This window comes from Uranotaenia lowii, chromosome 3 (genome assembly GCF_029784155.1).
Source record: "Uranotaenia lowii strain MFRU-FL chromosome 3, ASM2978415v1, whole genome shotgun sequence".
NCBI lineage: Eukaryota > Metazoa > Arthropoda > Insecta > Diptera > Culicidae > Uranotaenia > Uranotaenia lowii.
In genome coordinates, this window is record NC_073693.1 from 226,061,601 (window position 1) to 226,080,064 (window position 18,464).

Genomic DNA, 18,464 nt, shown 5'->3' on the forward strand with positions numbered 1-18,464 from the left:
AAGCTTTTAACGACTTTGGAAACAACATTTGCAATGAGCTGGAGGAGAGAGCTAAAGATGGAAAAAAAATTAAATAAATGTTTCGGAAAACGAAATCAGACAGACCCCAGACAGAGGAACGACGAAAGTGAAAGATAAAACTGAAACCGAAGGAAGGCAAGCGGAAGCGCAAGAGAGGTCGTAATCGAAATAATGCCGAGTGGAACAGATAAATGTAAATTAATCAAGATTGAATTGCTGTTTCTCGCTGATTCTGTTGCTGTGAGTTTTGTTCTGGTTTGGATTTTTTTTTTGCCAATTTTGCTAGGAACTGAGAAAATTGTTTACCTAACGATGTTGGCGCGTTTTCCGAATAAAAAAAGCCGGTGTTTTTCACGACTTCCTGATTATTTTTGTGTTCTGTCGTTCTAATTGAAATTATTCTAATAGAAATGAAAATTTGCGTTTGAATCATATTATCGGTTCTAGACTGATGTCTTGGACAGTGTTGCTTGATCGGTGGAACCTTACCAATATAAAATGATTTTAATAGTGCAAACAAAGTTTTTTCTTTATTTATCAATGTTTATTAACACTAGAAGGACCGGCAAATTGAATATACCTATTCGGACCGTGACCAGTCAAAATGACTGGTAAAGGGGAAATTCTTTATATCACAATATTTTTAACTTTTTTCTTTTGACATTATTTTGTTATTAATTCGATAACATTTTTGTTATAAAATGGAAATATTTTTTCACCATGGGTGCACGGAATCACCTCACTTTGGCATAGTTGACGAATGCGTGTATGTCATAACATAAATATTTCAATTAATTATGAAAAAATTAAAACACATTACCAATCTAATTATTAAATCATGTTAGATGGCTATAGGTATTGACCATGGGTGCACGGTTTCACTTCAGTTTTGTTTTAGTAGATATTTTCTAGCATTCATCACTCTGAAATTTTTCAACACGTTTCCTATAAATTATACCTTATATTGTAGGTTTTGAAGCATATTTTATCTTTAAGTAGAGCATTTTACCATGGGTGCACGGATACACCGCCATTTATCCAAAATCATTTTTTTTTTTGCATACTAAATGTAATGAATAAAGACTTTTATAGATTTAAATGAAAACTGTGTTATAGACATGGGTTTTCACTATGGGTGCACGGATTCACCGCGTTTTAATCAAATAATGGACTTTTTGGAAATTTTGAAAAAGCATTTTTACAAATCTTAACTAAACCAAAGTCGAAACCATGTCTTTCATGTTGAGATATTAACATTTAAATAACGATTTTTATTTTAAGTTCCGTTTTTTTCATTCATGGAAAAGAAATATTTCAAAAATATCTTGAAATAATAAATTTATTTATTTATTACTAAAAAAAAGGTTTTTGCAATCGTATATTTATCTGATAAGATCTGATCAACTTTCAAGAAATTGGAAATCGGTTACCATGGACCGAGTGAATTTTGAGAATTATATGCATCAAGTTATGTCGTGTGACGGAAACAGTGAAAATAATAATAATGAATCAACATTTCATATCTATTTAACTCGAAATTATTTTGTGTTCTGAAGCAAGTTGAAAACAATTTATTTCTATATAATTTACAACGGCGAATTTACAGCCTTTCTGTGCACCCATGTTGAAATATCTTAGCGCCATTGTGGTGTATCAGATAGGCTTGTGCGAGTTTGGTCTAGGTATGCCAGGCGTATTGGGTTCGATTCGTGGTATCGGTAAGAAAACTCTTGGGTTCAAACCCCATAAGTTGCCGACAGGTAAGATGTGTTTCCTCGTATAATAAAAATGTTCAATCAGTTGCCAACTGGCCAGGTATATACACGGGTGCCAGAATAACTGTAAGTGAACTTGCATTGGAAATTTGTCGAACCTAATAATCTAAGAATGCATGTGAATACATACTTGGGCAGAAACTGCGGTGAATCCGTGCACCCATGGTGGATAACCAACATATAGAAAATATTCCGTGCACTCATGTTGAAATATCATTTAAATTATTCAGTTTAATAGCTGTTGTCTTCAAATTTGAATAAATGAGCACACAATTCATAATTATTTTACTAATTCTGGTTTAGTATAAAACATATTTATCACCTAAAACTACTCGATTACTCGAATGTATATGTATTAAATCTAACATAACTTTTACAAATCTTGATGAAATTTCGCCAAATTTTGACAGAAAATTCGATTAAAGTTGGGCAGCAAAACAGACCAAAAAAATTGGGAGTCGAGTGCTTGAAGCGCCACACAGCGGCCAATCCGAGAACTTTTTCTACAAATTTTCATGACTTTGCATCGAAAATCAATAATTTCATAACGAATGACACACTTCTGCCCACCATAAATCAACTAGGGCTCATTGTCTTGAATGTAGATTGCAAATGAAACCAAAAGCAAGCGAAAAAAATGTATCTAGTTTGAGTTATAGGGTTGTCAATTTTACCAGTCATTTTGACTGGTCACGGTCCGAGTGTCCATGGCGAAATTTATCTCGCTTATTAAAAGAGCTAGTGAAATAAAAAATACACAGTTTTGTAGAGATTCAAAATTCATGAAAAGTCATATTTTTTGCGAATTTTTAAAGCGAAGTATTCAAAAGATATTCAACAAACAAAGTGTCCAACCAGTCATTTTGACTGGTGCGGTCTTTCTAGTGTTAAAAACATTTTTAAACTTTTGTTCTGAAATCTATTTTAATTGATCAAAATAGAAGAACATAGAATTATAATTTAAAAATACACTATTAGAAAATTAATATTTCAATATCATTTGATATCTATAGGCAAGGACATCGAAATTGTAAAAAATTATATGCGAATAACAGTTCATTATAAAAATTTAATAATGAGAATTTTTATAGATACTTTCATTCGTTGGTATAAGTTTTTTTTCTTTTTCATGCAATGTATTATATTATGAACAATACTTCAGTGTAAATATTGATACATCATGTTCAAAAATCCGATGCATATTTTCATAATTTGGCGTTTCTTACATTTTCTTACACTTTTTCGCTAATATTTAGTATTTTTACTTTTTAAGATCAAATTCCTTTTGTTGTTAAAAAATAATGTATGAATATGAGACCCTCAGAGCCAAAAAAGTATCAGTCCGAAAAATGATCAATATTTAGTTTATAATGCTAAACGGTTCTTCATATTTCCAACTATATTTTGCAAATTTGTAAAAAAAATATATGCAAAATTTCCAAACACAACAGCTAGAAACCGCTTTCTCTCGAAATTAGGTTTTATGCATTTGTACTAAAATAGGTTCATATAAGGATTTCCAACTCTTATGAAAACCGCTAGGCAAAAAAAATGAGTGCTACTACCAAATAAGTCGGTAGAAATGCAACTCAAACGCAGTGATTACTGTTAAGTGTTAGCAGAGAAAATTCTTGTTAAGCAATTTTTATCACACGGTCTGAAACATGTACTCAATGAAGAGTTTTTAAGCACAGCAATCGGAAGCCCGTCAACAATAACTCATTTTTGCACTCAATTTTTTTTTTGTTCCAAAAATGAGGGTGCGCACACCTGTGGCATTATTGAATACGCTCTGTGGATTGTGACATCTGCGCGACGCTCAGTGTTTTGAATTTTCGTTTTCTGTCTGATTTCACTGACGTCACTTCAAAAAACACTCACGGTGGATATTCGAAAATCGAATGAATCCAAAAAACCATACAATACTAAAGAGAGTTTGAGCTTTATCATGAAAATATGAAAATTGGTACGATGCTTTGAAGCGTGATAGTACAGTTCAATTTGAATATAAACGAATTCGAATCATATTGAGCAACAAAATAATTTTTTTCAAAACCATCATTATGATTCAAAAAATTTAAAAAACAATAAATAACTTTTTGGCAACGAATAAATGATTAGATTATAAATAAAACAGGAGAAAATGAAACATTTAAATACAATATCGATGTTAATAAAAACTCTCAAATTTTTGTATTTTAATGATTTTATCTCGGTGTTCGTAATGAAAACACTGATTCATCAATATGATTTGCCAACCGAAATGTTTATCATCTAACATTCAATTTTTCTTATGATATAGAAGAAAATATATCAAAATTTTTTGATGATTTTAATAGCAATGCAGCCACCGGCTTAGACAGGATTTCCATAAAATAAATTGAAAACTAAATAAAATTTACATTTCAAAATGTATTAAACGGTTCTTGGTAATTATCGTCCAATGTCAGTGCTCAATTCGTTCATGAAACCGATTGAAAATTATTATTTGAACAAAAAAAGAATTTTATATTGCAAACAATGTCATTTGCACCATCCAGTTTGGTTATGTCACTAAATCTTATACCGCTGAGCATACTGACTGGACATTCGATTTCGTTTTCTGGATAATTTTTCCAACAGTACGCAAAATCGATTCCAGAGTGCGCATCGATCGATTTGAAGAAATGCTATCCCAGTTAGGAAATGCCCCCCAACTTTAAAAAAATCAGGCAATTTATACGATAAAATCGGGGTAAACAGGTAAATTTTTCCTACAGGGCATTTTTTGTCACATTTTTCAGGTTCGCCACCTGCCGTCGGTATTGCGAACCTACAAAATCTGACAAAAAAAATTCGACATAAATGGTTGAATTTTTGTTCTAAGTGTCATGTCAGTGTTATCTGTGCATATACCTTAACAGCCGCCATTAATCTTGTAGAAGGCATCTCAAGCAAGGTTGCCGAAAAACATTCTTTGTTTTTGACAAAAAAAAACTGAATTTTGTGATTAGAACCAAAAATTCAGTGACCGTTTTCTGTCAATCTATTTTTAAGAAGTTCATTGAGAAATTGAGTGAAACATTGACAATTTGGAAACTACATTCAATTTTAATAGAAAAAATCAATTGGCATTACCTTGATTTCATATTTAGAGTCAGAAATAAAAAAAATTAAAATTGATTAACAAATTTATAATTTTGGAAATCTGTTCAAAACTCCAAAAATCTGTTAATTCTGTGAAAATTTTAGAAACTTTGTTACCTCTGACACAGATTCTGTGATGAAATTTTGCTCAAAACTCAGTGATTATACATATTTTTCTGTGATTTCGGCAACCTTGATCTCAAGTGGAATAGACAACCGTAAGTCTAAAGCATGTGCGTACACTAGGGTGGCCCCTTACTATGCGGAAATTTTAAAATCCAAAATTTCACTACTCCTAGCCAAGGTTGCCGAAATCACAGAAAAATCTATAGTTTCACAAAATTTTGAGGAAGTTTTCATCACAGAATCTGTGTCACAGAACACAAAATTTTGAAATTTTCACAGATTTCACAGAAATAGCTCCACAGAAATCCATCACAGAATTATGGGTAAAAACACAGAAACTCAGAATCATTTTTCTCAAAAACACAGAATTTTTTTCGGCAACCTTGCTCCCAACCCCTAATATTGATCCTTTTATCAAAATAACAACCTTTGCAAGTTGGAAAATTTATGAAAAAACATTTTAAACTATATTCAAAGAAGTCATAATAAATTCTGTAAGCACCGAAAAATCTTAAAACTTAATTGAAGTTAAGATTTTAACTAAAAGAACAACTTTTCAAAAGACAGCCAGTAATTTTGGACTGAGCCAAAAAAATAGTTGCAAACTTTTTGATTATATTTTCCCACACATTTTGTATGGAGATGTTTGTTTGAAAAAAAAATATTCCGAGGTATCTGAGACTTGTTTTGCTTTGTTTTAAGTTTTTATTCTCTATCGAGAAATTTTTTTCCTGATCCTGAAAATTTTGAAAATGAATTAATAGAAATGTTTCAAATTGTTTCGAAGAATGTGAGAGTCACTTTAGTTAGAATAATTTCTCAGTTTTTGAAAATTTAACATAAATCGACTAAGGTTTAGAAAAGCCTTAACGCTACGTACTTTTTTATAATCGATAGACGATGAAAAGAAAATAACCCAAGCAATCAAAAGTTGCGTTCCTACTTAAAGATGGAACTCCGAAGTTCACATTTGGCTGACTGTTTTACGGAGGCTTCAGGTGACTCATGTCACGTTAAAGTTACTCAGAAACTTCCATTGTCTTTTGAAAAGTTAAAATATCGATAGCGGAACTCCTAATCGCTTTTAAAGCAACTTTTTTTAGAAGGTGCGTTGTGTTCGCTAAACACTTTCTAACCAAATTTTTTTTCTTGGTGTTTCAAAGAACATATTTGGAAATTCTAAGGGAATTGCAACCTAGAGAGAAACTGTTCAATTCTCTAAGTACAGTACCGTTCATAATTGTATAGAAATTGAAAGCACGCGCACTGTAACTTCGACTTTGAACTTCCATAACTTTTTACTCTGATGTTTTTTTTTTATCAAATTTTCCGCGTTAGACAGATCAACTATCACACTATTATGCCACAAAATTTGAGCTTTCTGGAGTTTTTGTGGCTTGAGATACAGTAATTCTACGAAAATCGGACTTTTTGGACTTTTACCATTCAAACTGCAATATCTCAGAATTTACGCTACAGTTTTGATTGAAAGTTTGCAGAGTGATTGTTGAAATATAAAGCTAGCATGTCTGAAGTTTTTGAAAAGTTTTATTGATAAGATCAAAAGTTACGCGAGGTACAATATTTCAGGCATGAACCTAGAGATGCGATTTCTATATGTTCTATTGTCATCTGGTTGTCAGTGTCTCTTAGAAGCTGAATAGCATTCTCTTCAGCCACTTGAACGAACTTCAAAGTAGCTTAAAGAACTTTAATTTTGGGCTGATCAGCATTCTCTTCAGACAGAAACGAGAACTGATTTAGCTTCTATGAAACCTTTTTATGAGAATTCTGATTGCTTGGTAAGCCTTTTTAAAATGCCTAATTTTTAAATGATTGATAGTTTGATTGTTATATAGTTATCTTCGGTTTTGCTCTTTTGGATTTTTCTATTTCCACCACGGTTGTTGACTGTTTCTGTGTATTTTTTGTGAGACTTTTATAGTTCATTTTTTCTTGGATGAATTAAAAATCTTATATGCTGTTCACAAAAATTTGATGCAATTATGATTGATTGTGTTTTGACATTTACGTCAATTGTCATTTTCTTCTAAATTTTAGGGTTTTTTGAGAAATAAGATCCAAAAAAACGTATGTATAAAGGTAAACGTAAAAAATGACGTAAAATCGATTACCGTAAACTGGGGTTATTTTGATCAACATGAAATTTTAGCAGAAGATCATCAGAAATTAAGTCTAAAGTCAAAATATCTGAAAATTGTTTTCTACGTTTGAAAGCCTATAAATTAAGTTTCAAATAGGCGAAATATGGTTTGTAGTTGGAGCTTTTTTTATATTACTTAAAATCTTATTTTAAAGATTTAAAATATCTGTTTTTTCGAAGACTCATAAACAAACAAACACCTCTACTGATAAAATGATAGCATTCAGATGCAAATGAGTTATTTTAAATGCAAGTTTAACTTTTTTCCTTTGTATAGGTATAGTTTTAGAGATATTTTTATGGTATTCTATTATAATTTTTGTGTATTTAAAAACGGACATTTTCTATAAGAAAGCCTGTATAGAACAAATGGCTAAAAACCCTATCAAATGGTTAATTTCGAATAAAAAAAAACTAAGGAACAGTGCGAGGAACTAAGGAATTGAATGGAGATCAAATTAATATGTTTTTGAGGGCAAAAAATACTGAGAAATGTTTATTATTTTTGCTCCTAAAAGTATGCAGCAATATTTCCATCTTTCGAGTATATTTGTTTTTGAAAGAAAACGTTGAAAAATTCAATTAAGTCCGAACAAAAAATAACTGTTCTTGAGGTTTAAAGCCTTCTGTGCTAATTGGCATCCAACCAATGATTTTGTAGAGATGTTGAGATACGTTTAAACCATAGTGATCAAAGTTGTTCAAATAGGTTTCCCATGTTGCAAACAGTTCCCTTGATAGCGCACGGTTTTTTTCGAAATCATTAAATTCTGACATCTTTTAAGAAATCTTTGAGTATTTAATATTGATGATTTTAACTCATTCAATAACTCTGAAAAAGGCTGCAAAATGATTTGATTTATGCTTTAATTTAATATTCATTAAAGCAGTTCCATTTGGTTAAAATCTTCTTTAAATTTTTGTAAAAATTCCCGTACTTTGCAGAAATGTGAAAAAAAATTAAACTTCTCAACTTTTTTCTTAGTAGTCTTAGCTACTACCGGTCTTGGGAGAAGTTGATCATTGAGTTAAATCCTTTATTTCAAAATCTTTAGAATTTTATTAAGCTTTTCCACAAAAGTGCACAATTTGATTTAATAAATTTTAAGAAATCAAAAAATAAATGGTAAGCCAGGCATACGATCACTTGTAAGTAAATAGATAGTTTGATTGCTGTTGTTTCAGCTAGAAGGCATATGTGGAGAACATTTCGTGTATCTATTTCTCTTACCAAACATATCGCCTTAAGATATTCATTAAGTTGTTGGTACATTTTTAAAAAGTTTAACATATGTTTTCACATTTATTTGCTCACATAATGATGAGGGTTGATTTCCCTTTATTTACGTATGTATATCAAAGCAACAAATTTCGCTAATAACTCAGCTCAGTTACGGTGAACAAACAAACACCCATCATAAAACTTCACCAAACTGCTGCTTCTGACAGTTTTCAAACGAGCCCTGATTTACATATCAAAGATTCCGCGCTGTTCTTTGATTGTGATGAGGCCCAGAGGCAATAATTTAGTTGGGTACGGGCGAGTGGCGTTTGTTTTCCTTTTCCGGAAGATTCCTTTAATGGGTTCCGATTCAAACGAACTATTGTCGCTACCTTTTAAGACGCCTCAAGGAAGAGGCATGTCCAAAAGTTCGAGAATCAAAAACTGAAATAAATTTTTACAAGTTTTTTTTAATGTTTGAAAAGATTAAGATTTACAGACGAACGAGACTTTCATTGTAATTTACTCTTATGATCCCAAATGCGATGTGTGGTTGGAAAACTCACACATTAACTGCAAACCTTCATGTGCGGGGAAAAGCAGTAATCCAATAATATCCCTCGGAGTTCCTGCACTCGACACAAACATTTATAAATGATGGCGCGCCGGATACGCAAAAAGATTCCTTTATTCCAACCCCTAAAGGCAAACTACAAACAAATCGTATTATTTACCGAACGAATGGCGAAGCCGAAACATCCGTAGGACTTTGTTGAACAAAATCAGATCAAACCAATTAGCGAATTGTGTTTACAGTTTCGTTTTTTTCCCTTTCTTCTCCGCTTCATTTCAGGATTACGTTCACGAACCAGTTTATTTAGTCGAGTAGAAAATCGAATGAAAATGGCTTCACGAACGGGAAATCTCGAAGCGGCGTTGGCGTTATGCTACATTGCTCTGGTGTGTCTCCTGCAGCCCACGATAGCCCGAAGCTTCGAAAAGGAATCCTACCGAAAGGGAAAATCGACACAGATCTCAGCCCCACAACCCACAATAACAACCCCACTGGTAGATCTTTGCTCAGAGGACATTAACATGAAGCTGGCCTGCCATTGCTCGCCCGAAAGTCATGCCAAGGCCCAGAAAGCATCTTGCTCAATTTTCGACGGTGAACTGCCCCGGAAAGACTCCAACTGGCTTGCATTCCACACGCAAACCAGTTTGGAGCATCTCAAGTTTACCGTTCGGAAGTCCGGAAACCTAACTTACATCCCATCGGATGTCCTTATTACCCTCAAGAAGCTACGAACCCTGACAATCGAATACGGAGTGATCACCGACATCTTCCCTTACGCAATGGGAAATCTAACCGATCTACGAATTGTCAACCTGCCCCACAACCAGATCCGAGTTCTGCATCCAAATGCCTTTGCCAACCATCCATCGCTAGAGGAACTGATCCTGGAAAACAACGAGATCCGCAACATCGATCGCGAAGCTTTCGTCAATCTTCCGTTCCTCATCAAGCTCAACCTGGCCAACAACACCATCGCAGATTTACACGACAATGGTTTCATTGAGTTATCCAAACTTGAAGAGCTCCGACTCGACTCGAACATGATCTCTGTTCTGGCCAAGGAATACTTTAAGGGACTCGAAAACCTGAAGATCCTGCGACTGTCGAACAACGCCGTCAACTACATCGGAGCCACCGTATTCGCCGATCTGTGGGGATTGCAGCTGCTGTTCTTGGACTATAACAAGATTGAGGTTAGTTTTTCCACCCAACCTTTTATTAATACTCAAATTTAATCTTCTTTTTTTTTCATTTTTGTCTCATCTTTCACAGAAATTGGACGAGCGTGCCTTCGATGGGTTGAGCAACTTGCGGCATTTGCATCTGGAGCACAATCGGCTCATCACTCTGGAGAGTGGAACTTTCACTAGTGTTTCGGCTCTGTTGGTGCTCAATCTCGATGGCAACTGGCTGGAGACGCTTGGTTATGGACATATTGTACCGCTGATGGATAACCTGGTCAACAACAGTGCTGTGCTATCGATTCGTGGTAAGTTGATGATCAACAAAAAAATGGAAGATATGGAATTACACAACGTCAAACGGAGCTTCATGCTAAAGCAGGGTCAGAAGCGACATTTGTATACCACAACACTCAACAATTATTCTTTGAATATAATGAGATAAATTGGTAACATAATGATAATGTCATAGTTTTTCACATCGTTTACATTTTTCGATGCCGTAAAAAACAGCACCTAAGACGACGGATTGGTTTGATGATATCACCTACAATTTTTATATTGCTTTAATATACCAATACAGTTGGTTTAGAAATATTTCTCGGACAATCCCCCAGTTTTTCTAAATAAATATTTTTTAACTCAGTTACCAGTCTGGGCTCAAATGTAACGAAATTCTATTCCAAGATACACCTTTGAGATCTCGTTTCCGCATGCTGAATTTTGATTGATTTGCATCACGCGTTTCTTAATTTCATCCATCCAACCATTAAATTTTATGATTTCAAATAGTAAAATTTTTGAAGAATTTTTTACCGATAAATGTTTGCCGCACTCTAACTGATGAAACCAAAAAAAATCTGCCTACGTAAATTAGATGTCCTTAAAAAAAACTATGTACAAGTGGTATGATTATCTGAGTTCATTAAGTTTGTGGAAGCCATTGAAGTTGGAAAGTGTTGCATGATGCCCCAGTTGACGGTATCTAACTCTTCTTGCTTGTTTTTCATTTTTGCCAGGGAAGGTTGAGAAAATATGCATTAAAATATCAAATTCATTTTTAAAGTTTACTTTGAAAAAGTGAATCTAAATTTTAAGCCAATCAATCTCAAATATCCAACTGCATGAAGTAAATAACGTTTTGTAGAGTAAGCAGCACCATTTAAAAATAAATAAAAAGTTCAGAAATTATTTTAAACATGGCATATCAACCATCACCCGCCCCTGACATTTTTACCCGTTACAGTAAACTGAATCGATTTGGGGTCATTTTTGAATTTCTCAAACCCTGGGGCCTTAAAAGCTTCGTTTTGATTCAAAACTCATCCATGATTTTTTGCAGAATTTTTAAGTAACGTTTCCATGAGTAAATTTGAACTTTTATGTTTGTATGGGAAAATTGAATATTTTGTACTGAAACATCACTTTTTTTTTTCTTCTGTGGAACCAAGCCTGCTTATGAAAACCGCTGAAAAACTGGGTAAAGAAATTTCAAGTTTATAATTTTTTTACGTCCTTTAACTTTTTTAGGTTGTTTTACTGCCACAAATACCAATAAAAATTTTTGAAGCGATTAATTTAGTCCTGAATCAGCGCAAAGAGATTTAATTTTATATTTTAATGGGAAAAATATTATTTTCATAAAAATCCTCATAAATGTATTTAAAGTAAAAAAAATATATAACTTTGAATTGTGAATAAATTCTTCTGTTGATGCAGTACAATTCATGACAACAAATCAAACACCTAACTTATACCCCAGGTTTTTTTTTATTTCAGCGTTTTTGACTGCTTATTTGAAAGTTGTTTAACCATGTAGTATGAAAATAAAACATCAAAAATAAACTAGTTTGATGATTGAAATAATCTTGGCAAAAACATTTCATAAAATTATTAGCACGTCTAGCAAGCAAAGCCTCCTATGTTTTGATACCTTTCAGAATTTATATTTTGAAATGATTATAACTTTTTCCATGAAAACTAAACTTCTTCTCATGTTAGCAAAAACAGAAGCTTAAGAGTAGTCAAAACAAATAATTAAAGACAAACTTTTTTCAAGCTTATTAGAATTTATTGGATAAATTAATAAGCAAAAATTTCTTCTTCTATACAAAATCAAATCTCATTGCGCTTATTCAGGAATCAACCAAATCATTTTAAATTTAATACTGATGTTTGATGACCAAAAATGCTTCGAAAAAACATATTGGAACATAAAGTCAATTTTTGCAGCGGTCTAGTATCAAATATTAATAGGAGCATTTCACGTACCCAAATGTCCTCCCATGCCAAATTTGATTCTATTTGCTCGATTATTTTCGAATTATTAAAAAATGGTATCGAAGCCTTCCTTCCCCTTTTTATCACACCACTGGAAGAAGAGAGGAGTCTCAAATAATCACAAAAGCTTTTCTCGTTTTCAATTATCCTTCCATGCCAAATTTTGTTGATTTGCTTGATAAATTTCCGCATTGTGTTAAATTTGTAAATTATTTCTACCCGATGAAAGAAGGGAGGGACAACAGGGAGGGAAACAAATTTGAAAATATCACCGAATTCAGTTTGAAATAGAGTACTTGCTAGTTAGTCGGTCGCTTTATATTCAAACACGCTCAGTAATCGGACGATATGATAACATAAACCCATGCCAGTTTTACTTAGTAATCAAACGATTTGTTGATTTAATTTTGAAAATTTATTTTTTTTAAATATTGTACTATTTGGACGTTTTCTTTTCTTTAGTCGATGTTTTTTTTTTTTTGGCTCGCAATATTATGCAAAACTGTTGTTTTCATTTATTTGTTATCGAATGTTTGGCTCCTAAACCTTATTCGATACAGTTTTGTCACTAGTTAATAACCGTGAGATTTACTGAGGATATTCCATTTACTGAGGAACTTATTCATAACGTTGGCATGGAGGTGTTACATGGAAAGCAGGAGCTTTTAACCTATACCACTTTTCTGAACATAACCTTGAACATACCAACATTATAAAGTTTTTCCTAGATATGAAATTCAAACTCTTCTTGCAGGATTTCAAAGTTCAAAGTGGTTCTCATGATTGTTGCATTTTTTTTTCTTCATAAAATGAATGATGAATGATCGGACTAATACAATTTGGACTTTCTATCCTAAGCTTACCAGATTGCCCGGTTTTATCCGGGTTTGTCCGGATATTTGATGCAAAATTTCGAGAAAGTTCGGTCCGGCCCGGTTGCCCGGATATCGTGAAAAAAGTCCGGATATTACCCGGATTTTTTATCAATTTTCACAAAGAAACCAAAAAAAAAACAAAGTTTTTGAGTACGTTTCAGCAAAATCGATTATCGGTACGGAAATTTTCAACGGTTGTTTCAAATAATTTCGCTGATTTACTTTTATAAACCTTTAAATATTTAAGTGTTCCAAAAAGTTGTTGGAAGTCTGCAATTACATTAATAAAATATTAATTTCTATTTTTTTGCATTTTTTCTTTGCTTTTATATATAATTACATCTAAATTTTGCCCGGTTTTTGCCCGGTTTTTGGATTTGAAAAATTGAAATCCATGCCCGGATTTTGCCAGGTTTTTTTGAAAAAATGCCCGGAATTGCTAGGCCCGGATGGTAGTGAAAAAAATTCTGGCAACCTTATTCTATCCCATAGTTCAACATCAACATAAATATAATACAATGAACAATAATTTATAACGAAAACGCTTTCATCGAGAAACAAAAACACTGTTTGAATGATGAAAGTTTCGAAAACACACTTCCAAAACCTTATACTAAGCTAGGGTACTACCGTTGCATGATGTTGCAAATTTGCAACACTTATTGAAAATCCATTATATCAGAGAAAAAACAAAAAAAAAACCTCAGATGTTGTCAGTGAATTCATTATTGTGTGAATTAGTTTACTGAGAATACGAAAATACTTTTTCGAATCAATAAAATTCCTCAATGTGAATTATAAGACAAGGCCAGAAATATAAAAAAAAGCTTTTTCAAAATTTTTTGATTCAACTTGGTTTTGTTGGTATCTTTATATACTGGAAGTCATTTTTTCTTTAAATCGATCGTGATCTTGAAGAAAAAAATATTGTTTCTTTAAAAAAAACTTGACTTTAAGCTTTATGCGACATTTATACCAGTTTTAATTAATTGATGCAATTTTTTTACTTTATGAAACGAAGGGTTAAGTTAGATAGTCAGTTTTAAATATTTTAAATCAGAAATATTTCTTCTTGAGAGACTTAGAAAATAATTCCATCAGACATCTTCCTAAAACTCAATGTTTTAATCTTTAAAAATTACCATAAACAAATGTAGAACAACACTTTCATCGCTGAATCCTACCATTTTATGCAATTTAGTCTATATATTTTAAGATGTCGGGATTTTTTGTATTTTCTGACAGGATTGCGCGGGGGGTCTTCAACTCTTCCACAAAAATTGAGAATTTGGTTCATTTTTGCGACTTTAATATAAATTATTTTCAGATTTCTAACATTTTTTATTTTTGAGCTATATTTGGTTAGATTTTTTTTAAATAAAATAAAACCATTTTTCAAAGCTAAATAACTCGGTTATTTTTCTACAAAATAATAGAACAGCAGTATCAGCTTTTCAAATAAAATATTAAAAAAAAAAAATTAGTTATGACCTTTAACATTAAAAATTGTAAATTAATTTTAATTATTGTCTAAAAGTATCGTCTACATCAGCGAAAATGCTGCAAAAATATCATTGTATAGCCCAATTCATGATGCAACTTTCATCTAGAGACACTAAAGTGGGCCAACAACTTCTTTAAAAGTTATGAAATATATAATGATAATAAATCTCATTTTTGTATCGAAAACAAACAATAGTCGTACCACTGTTCTTCCATATGCAGATAGCGCGCGTTTGTAACAACATAAGAACAAAACTAAAGCAGGAAAAAAACACTATTTGAGCATTTTGGTGTCCAGTGATTAGCTCTTTAAAATAAAATCTATACGAAGCATGTTTTTATTAGTTTTTTTTTTCAATATCTTTTTTATGTTCCCAAACACTGAAAATGAAAACTTCTGTTATTGGCATTAACTTTACTTTACAATGATCTTCGATCGAAAAGTTATTGTACTCAGTACATCACCAGGCTGTAAATACAACAATCCCATGATAGGTAAAATGACATTAACAATTTTTAATTTTGAACACTACTTACATTACGATATTGACAAAAACCAATTGTGACCTATGGAATTTCTCTTGCATATTTTTTATTTTTGCCAGGGAAGGTATAAAATATATGCATAAAATTGCAAAATCTATCCTTTTTAACTCGATAATCCCTTTTATATCTGCAGATTAGGAAAAAACATTAAAATTTAAGTTTCAATCAATCCCAAATATCCTACTGCATGAGATTAACAACTTTTTCTAGAAATTGGCTGCACTGTCTAGAAATCAATTAAAAGTTTCAGAAATTGTTTTCAACATTTAACTTTAAAATAATCAAATTTGAATCGACTAGGTCCACATCAAATTTATTAAGAGGTTTTTAAAATTGGTCTCCTCTGCCTCTTAAGGGAGGTTTATCGCTTTCAGGGAGTGCTTAGCTCAGTTCGAAATTCGAGGGGACATCGAAAGGTCTTTTGGAGGTGGTGAAGTCATTTTAAAATTTCTATTTTCATACAACTGAAGAAGAATTGAAATGAGTGTTTAAAAGTTTAATGCAGGATATATAATAATCATTCTCATAGGATTGTGCAGCAAATTTTGATTGCTGAATACAGATTTTCATGATATTTTTTTAATTGCAGTTTTACAAACATCTCATTTGAATTTTAGTATTGAAGTTCAGATTTGAATAAGAAACAACGTGATATGAATTGAATATTATGTTCACATAAAATAAACCACAGCTAAGCTACAAAAAATACTATGTTATAATAAAGGTTTGATCTCATAACCAGTTGTATAGCAGACTTGAATTTCAACCACTGTGCCATAGCCGGTAGCATTTGAAATCCAATTCAAGGCAACACTTTAAATTTAAACTGATATAAACTTGGTTGAAATGTATTTCCAAGAAAAATTACCTTTTGTGAAATTATTTTTTATAATATTGGTATTAATAAGAAGAAAAAGGATAAAAATGGAGCTTTATCGGATATTTTACTTTTTTATTGCCTTTAACTATCAAATATACGATGAAAATGCGACTTTTTCACGGAAAATAAGAGGGTTCTCCATGAAGGATTAGTGTTTTGTGTTATTTTGTATTGAAAATGATCGTGGCAGTTCGTGAACCTTTCCACATTGCAGAGGAGAAAAGCAAAAAACGGATTCTTAAAATTTTATTTGAAATATTTATTAATAAACAATTTCAGTTCAAGTATTATAAAAATTCATTTCATCGAGTCTTATCTTCTTTGTATTCCAAAAAAATTTGATGTGAATGCTTCAATGTAAATATAACAAAAATTTATTTATAATAAAATTATTTTCACAATTTTTATTTATTTTTATAAGGTGTCTTTCACATTAAAGTGACAAGTCTTATAACTCAAAAACTGATCATGCAAATGGTACCAAATATGGCATGGGATAGTATTTATTGAAATGTTTCTATAATAGTTTGGAACCCCTACTCTTTTCCAGGGGGAGATAGGAAGTGAAGAGGTGGACTCTCTTACAAATTTTACATAACTCGAAAACTAATAAAGCAAATGGAACCAAATTTGTCATGTAGTTGTTGGAGTACGAGAATCGTTTCTATGATTATTTGAGACTTCTCCTTTATCTATCATGGAGGATGGAAATGAGGGGAGATCTTCCATACAATTTTTATACATGACTCGAGAGTTTATTGTGCAAAAAGAACCAAATTTGGTATGGGCTTTGGCATTGTATGTTAATTAAGGCCCCTCCTTTCCTTCAGCGGTAATGAGTAAAGGGGGCTGACATACAATTTTTTACATAACTAATTCTCAAGTTCGAGTCAATAAAACAAAGAAAGGGAGGAGGGTGGCTACCTTACAATTTTCCACATGAACCGAGAACTAATCAAGATATTGGTACCAAATTTGGCATGGGAGCATATTGGAACACAAGAAATGTTTTAATGGTTATTCAACACCACTTCTTTTTTCAGTGGGGATATATACAGGGAGAAGGGAGCTTCAATATCTTTTTTATTATATAATTTATAACTATTCGAGCAATTGGAACCAAATTTGGCTTGGAAGGGTGTTTGGGTACGAGAAATGGTTTGTTGAATATTTGATACCCTTTTCTCCTTTTTGTGGAGAAATTGAAAGGAGGAAAGGGCTCCTTTACATATTCCAACTTAATTGAAAAACTTAGGTATAGCAAATATAACTTAAATTGGCATGGGAAGGTATTTGAATACGAGAATTGTCTCTATGATATTTTAAGAACCCTCTGTTATTCCTATGGGGAAATTTTAATGTGTTAGGGTGCGCTTATACAAGTTTTTGAAATATTTGGTACTACTGCCTGCTTCCAGTAATGTGATAGAAATGAGAGAGGGGGGCTCCGTTGCAATTTTTCGCATAACTCGAGAACTTATCGAGCAAATAGAACCAAATTTTACATAGAGAACTCGAATACGATAAGTGGTTAAAAGTTTATTTGAGACTCCTTGCTCCTTCAATTAGGGATGAAGTTAGGGAAGAGGAGAGCTCCCATGAAGTTGTTTTGCATAAACCAAAAAGTTATCAAAAAAATGGAACCAAATATGACATGGGAAATCATTTGAGTACAAGAAATGGTTCTATGATTATTTGAAACACCATCTTTTTCCAGTGAGTACAAAGGAAACCGAGAGGGGGTCCTATACAATTTTCTTGCAATAGAAATAATCTAGAATAAAAAAAAAATTGTTATGGGAAGATATTTCAGTACGAGATATGTTTCTATGGAATGTTACAAACTCTTCTGCCTTGCAATGTGGAGAGGGGATAGAAGGAAGGGGGTTCCATATAAACGTTGATAAATTGCTTAAAATTTATCCACCATTAAAACGAAATTTGATATGAAAGAGATATTAATTAAGAAAAAAAAATGGTATCCCTACCTCCTTTCAACATTTGCGGATGGAAAGAGGAGAGGCAAGCTTCCATACAAGTTTTTTGGCATAAACCGAACATTTATAAGATATGATACCTAAAAAAAAAAACAAAATTTAAATAATTTCTCAAAATTTCATTTATTTTTGGAAAATCTTGCAAAGCACACCGGGTCAGCTAGTTATATATAAACACTAGCTGTTCCCGT

At 32.2% G+C, this 18,464-nt stretch overlaps 1 protein-coding gene across 2 annotated transcripts in view; it reads left to right on the top strand.

The window, feature by feature from the left end:
- Positions 1-18,464, top strand: part of LOC129751943 (connectin-like) — a 351,988-nt gene that overhangs the window by 330,507 nt on the left and 3,017 nt on the right. For both annotated transcript variants that reach the window (XM_055747732.1, XM_055747733.1), the window contains 2 exons: positions 9,288-10,204; positions 10,284-10,500. In XM_055747732.1, the coding sequence (XP_055603707.1) occupies positions 9,332-10,204; positions 10,284-10,500 (1,090 nt within the window). In that variant the 5' untranslated portion in view covers positions 9,288-9,331. The remainder of the gene's footprint in view (positions 1-9,287; positions 10,205-10,283; positions 10,501-18,464) is intronic.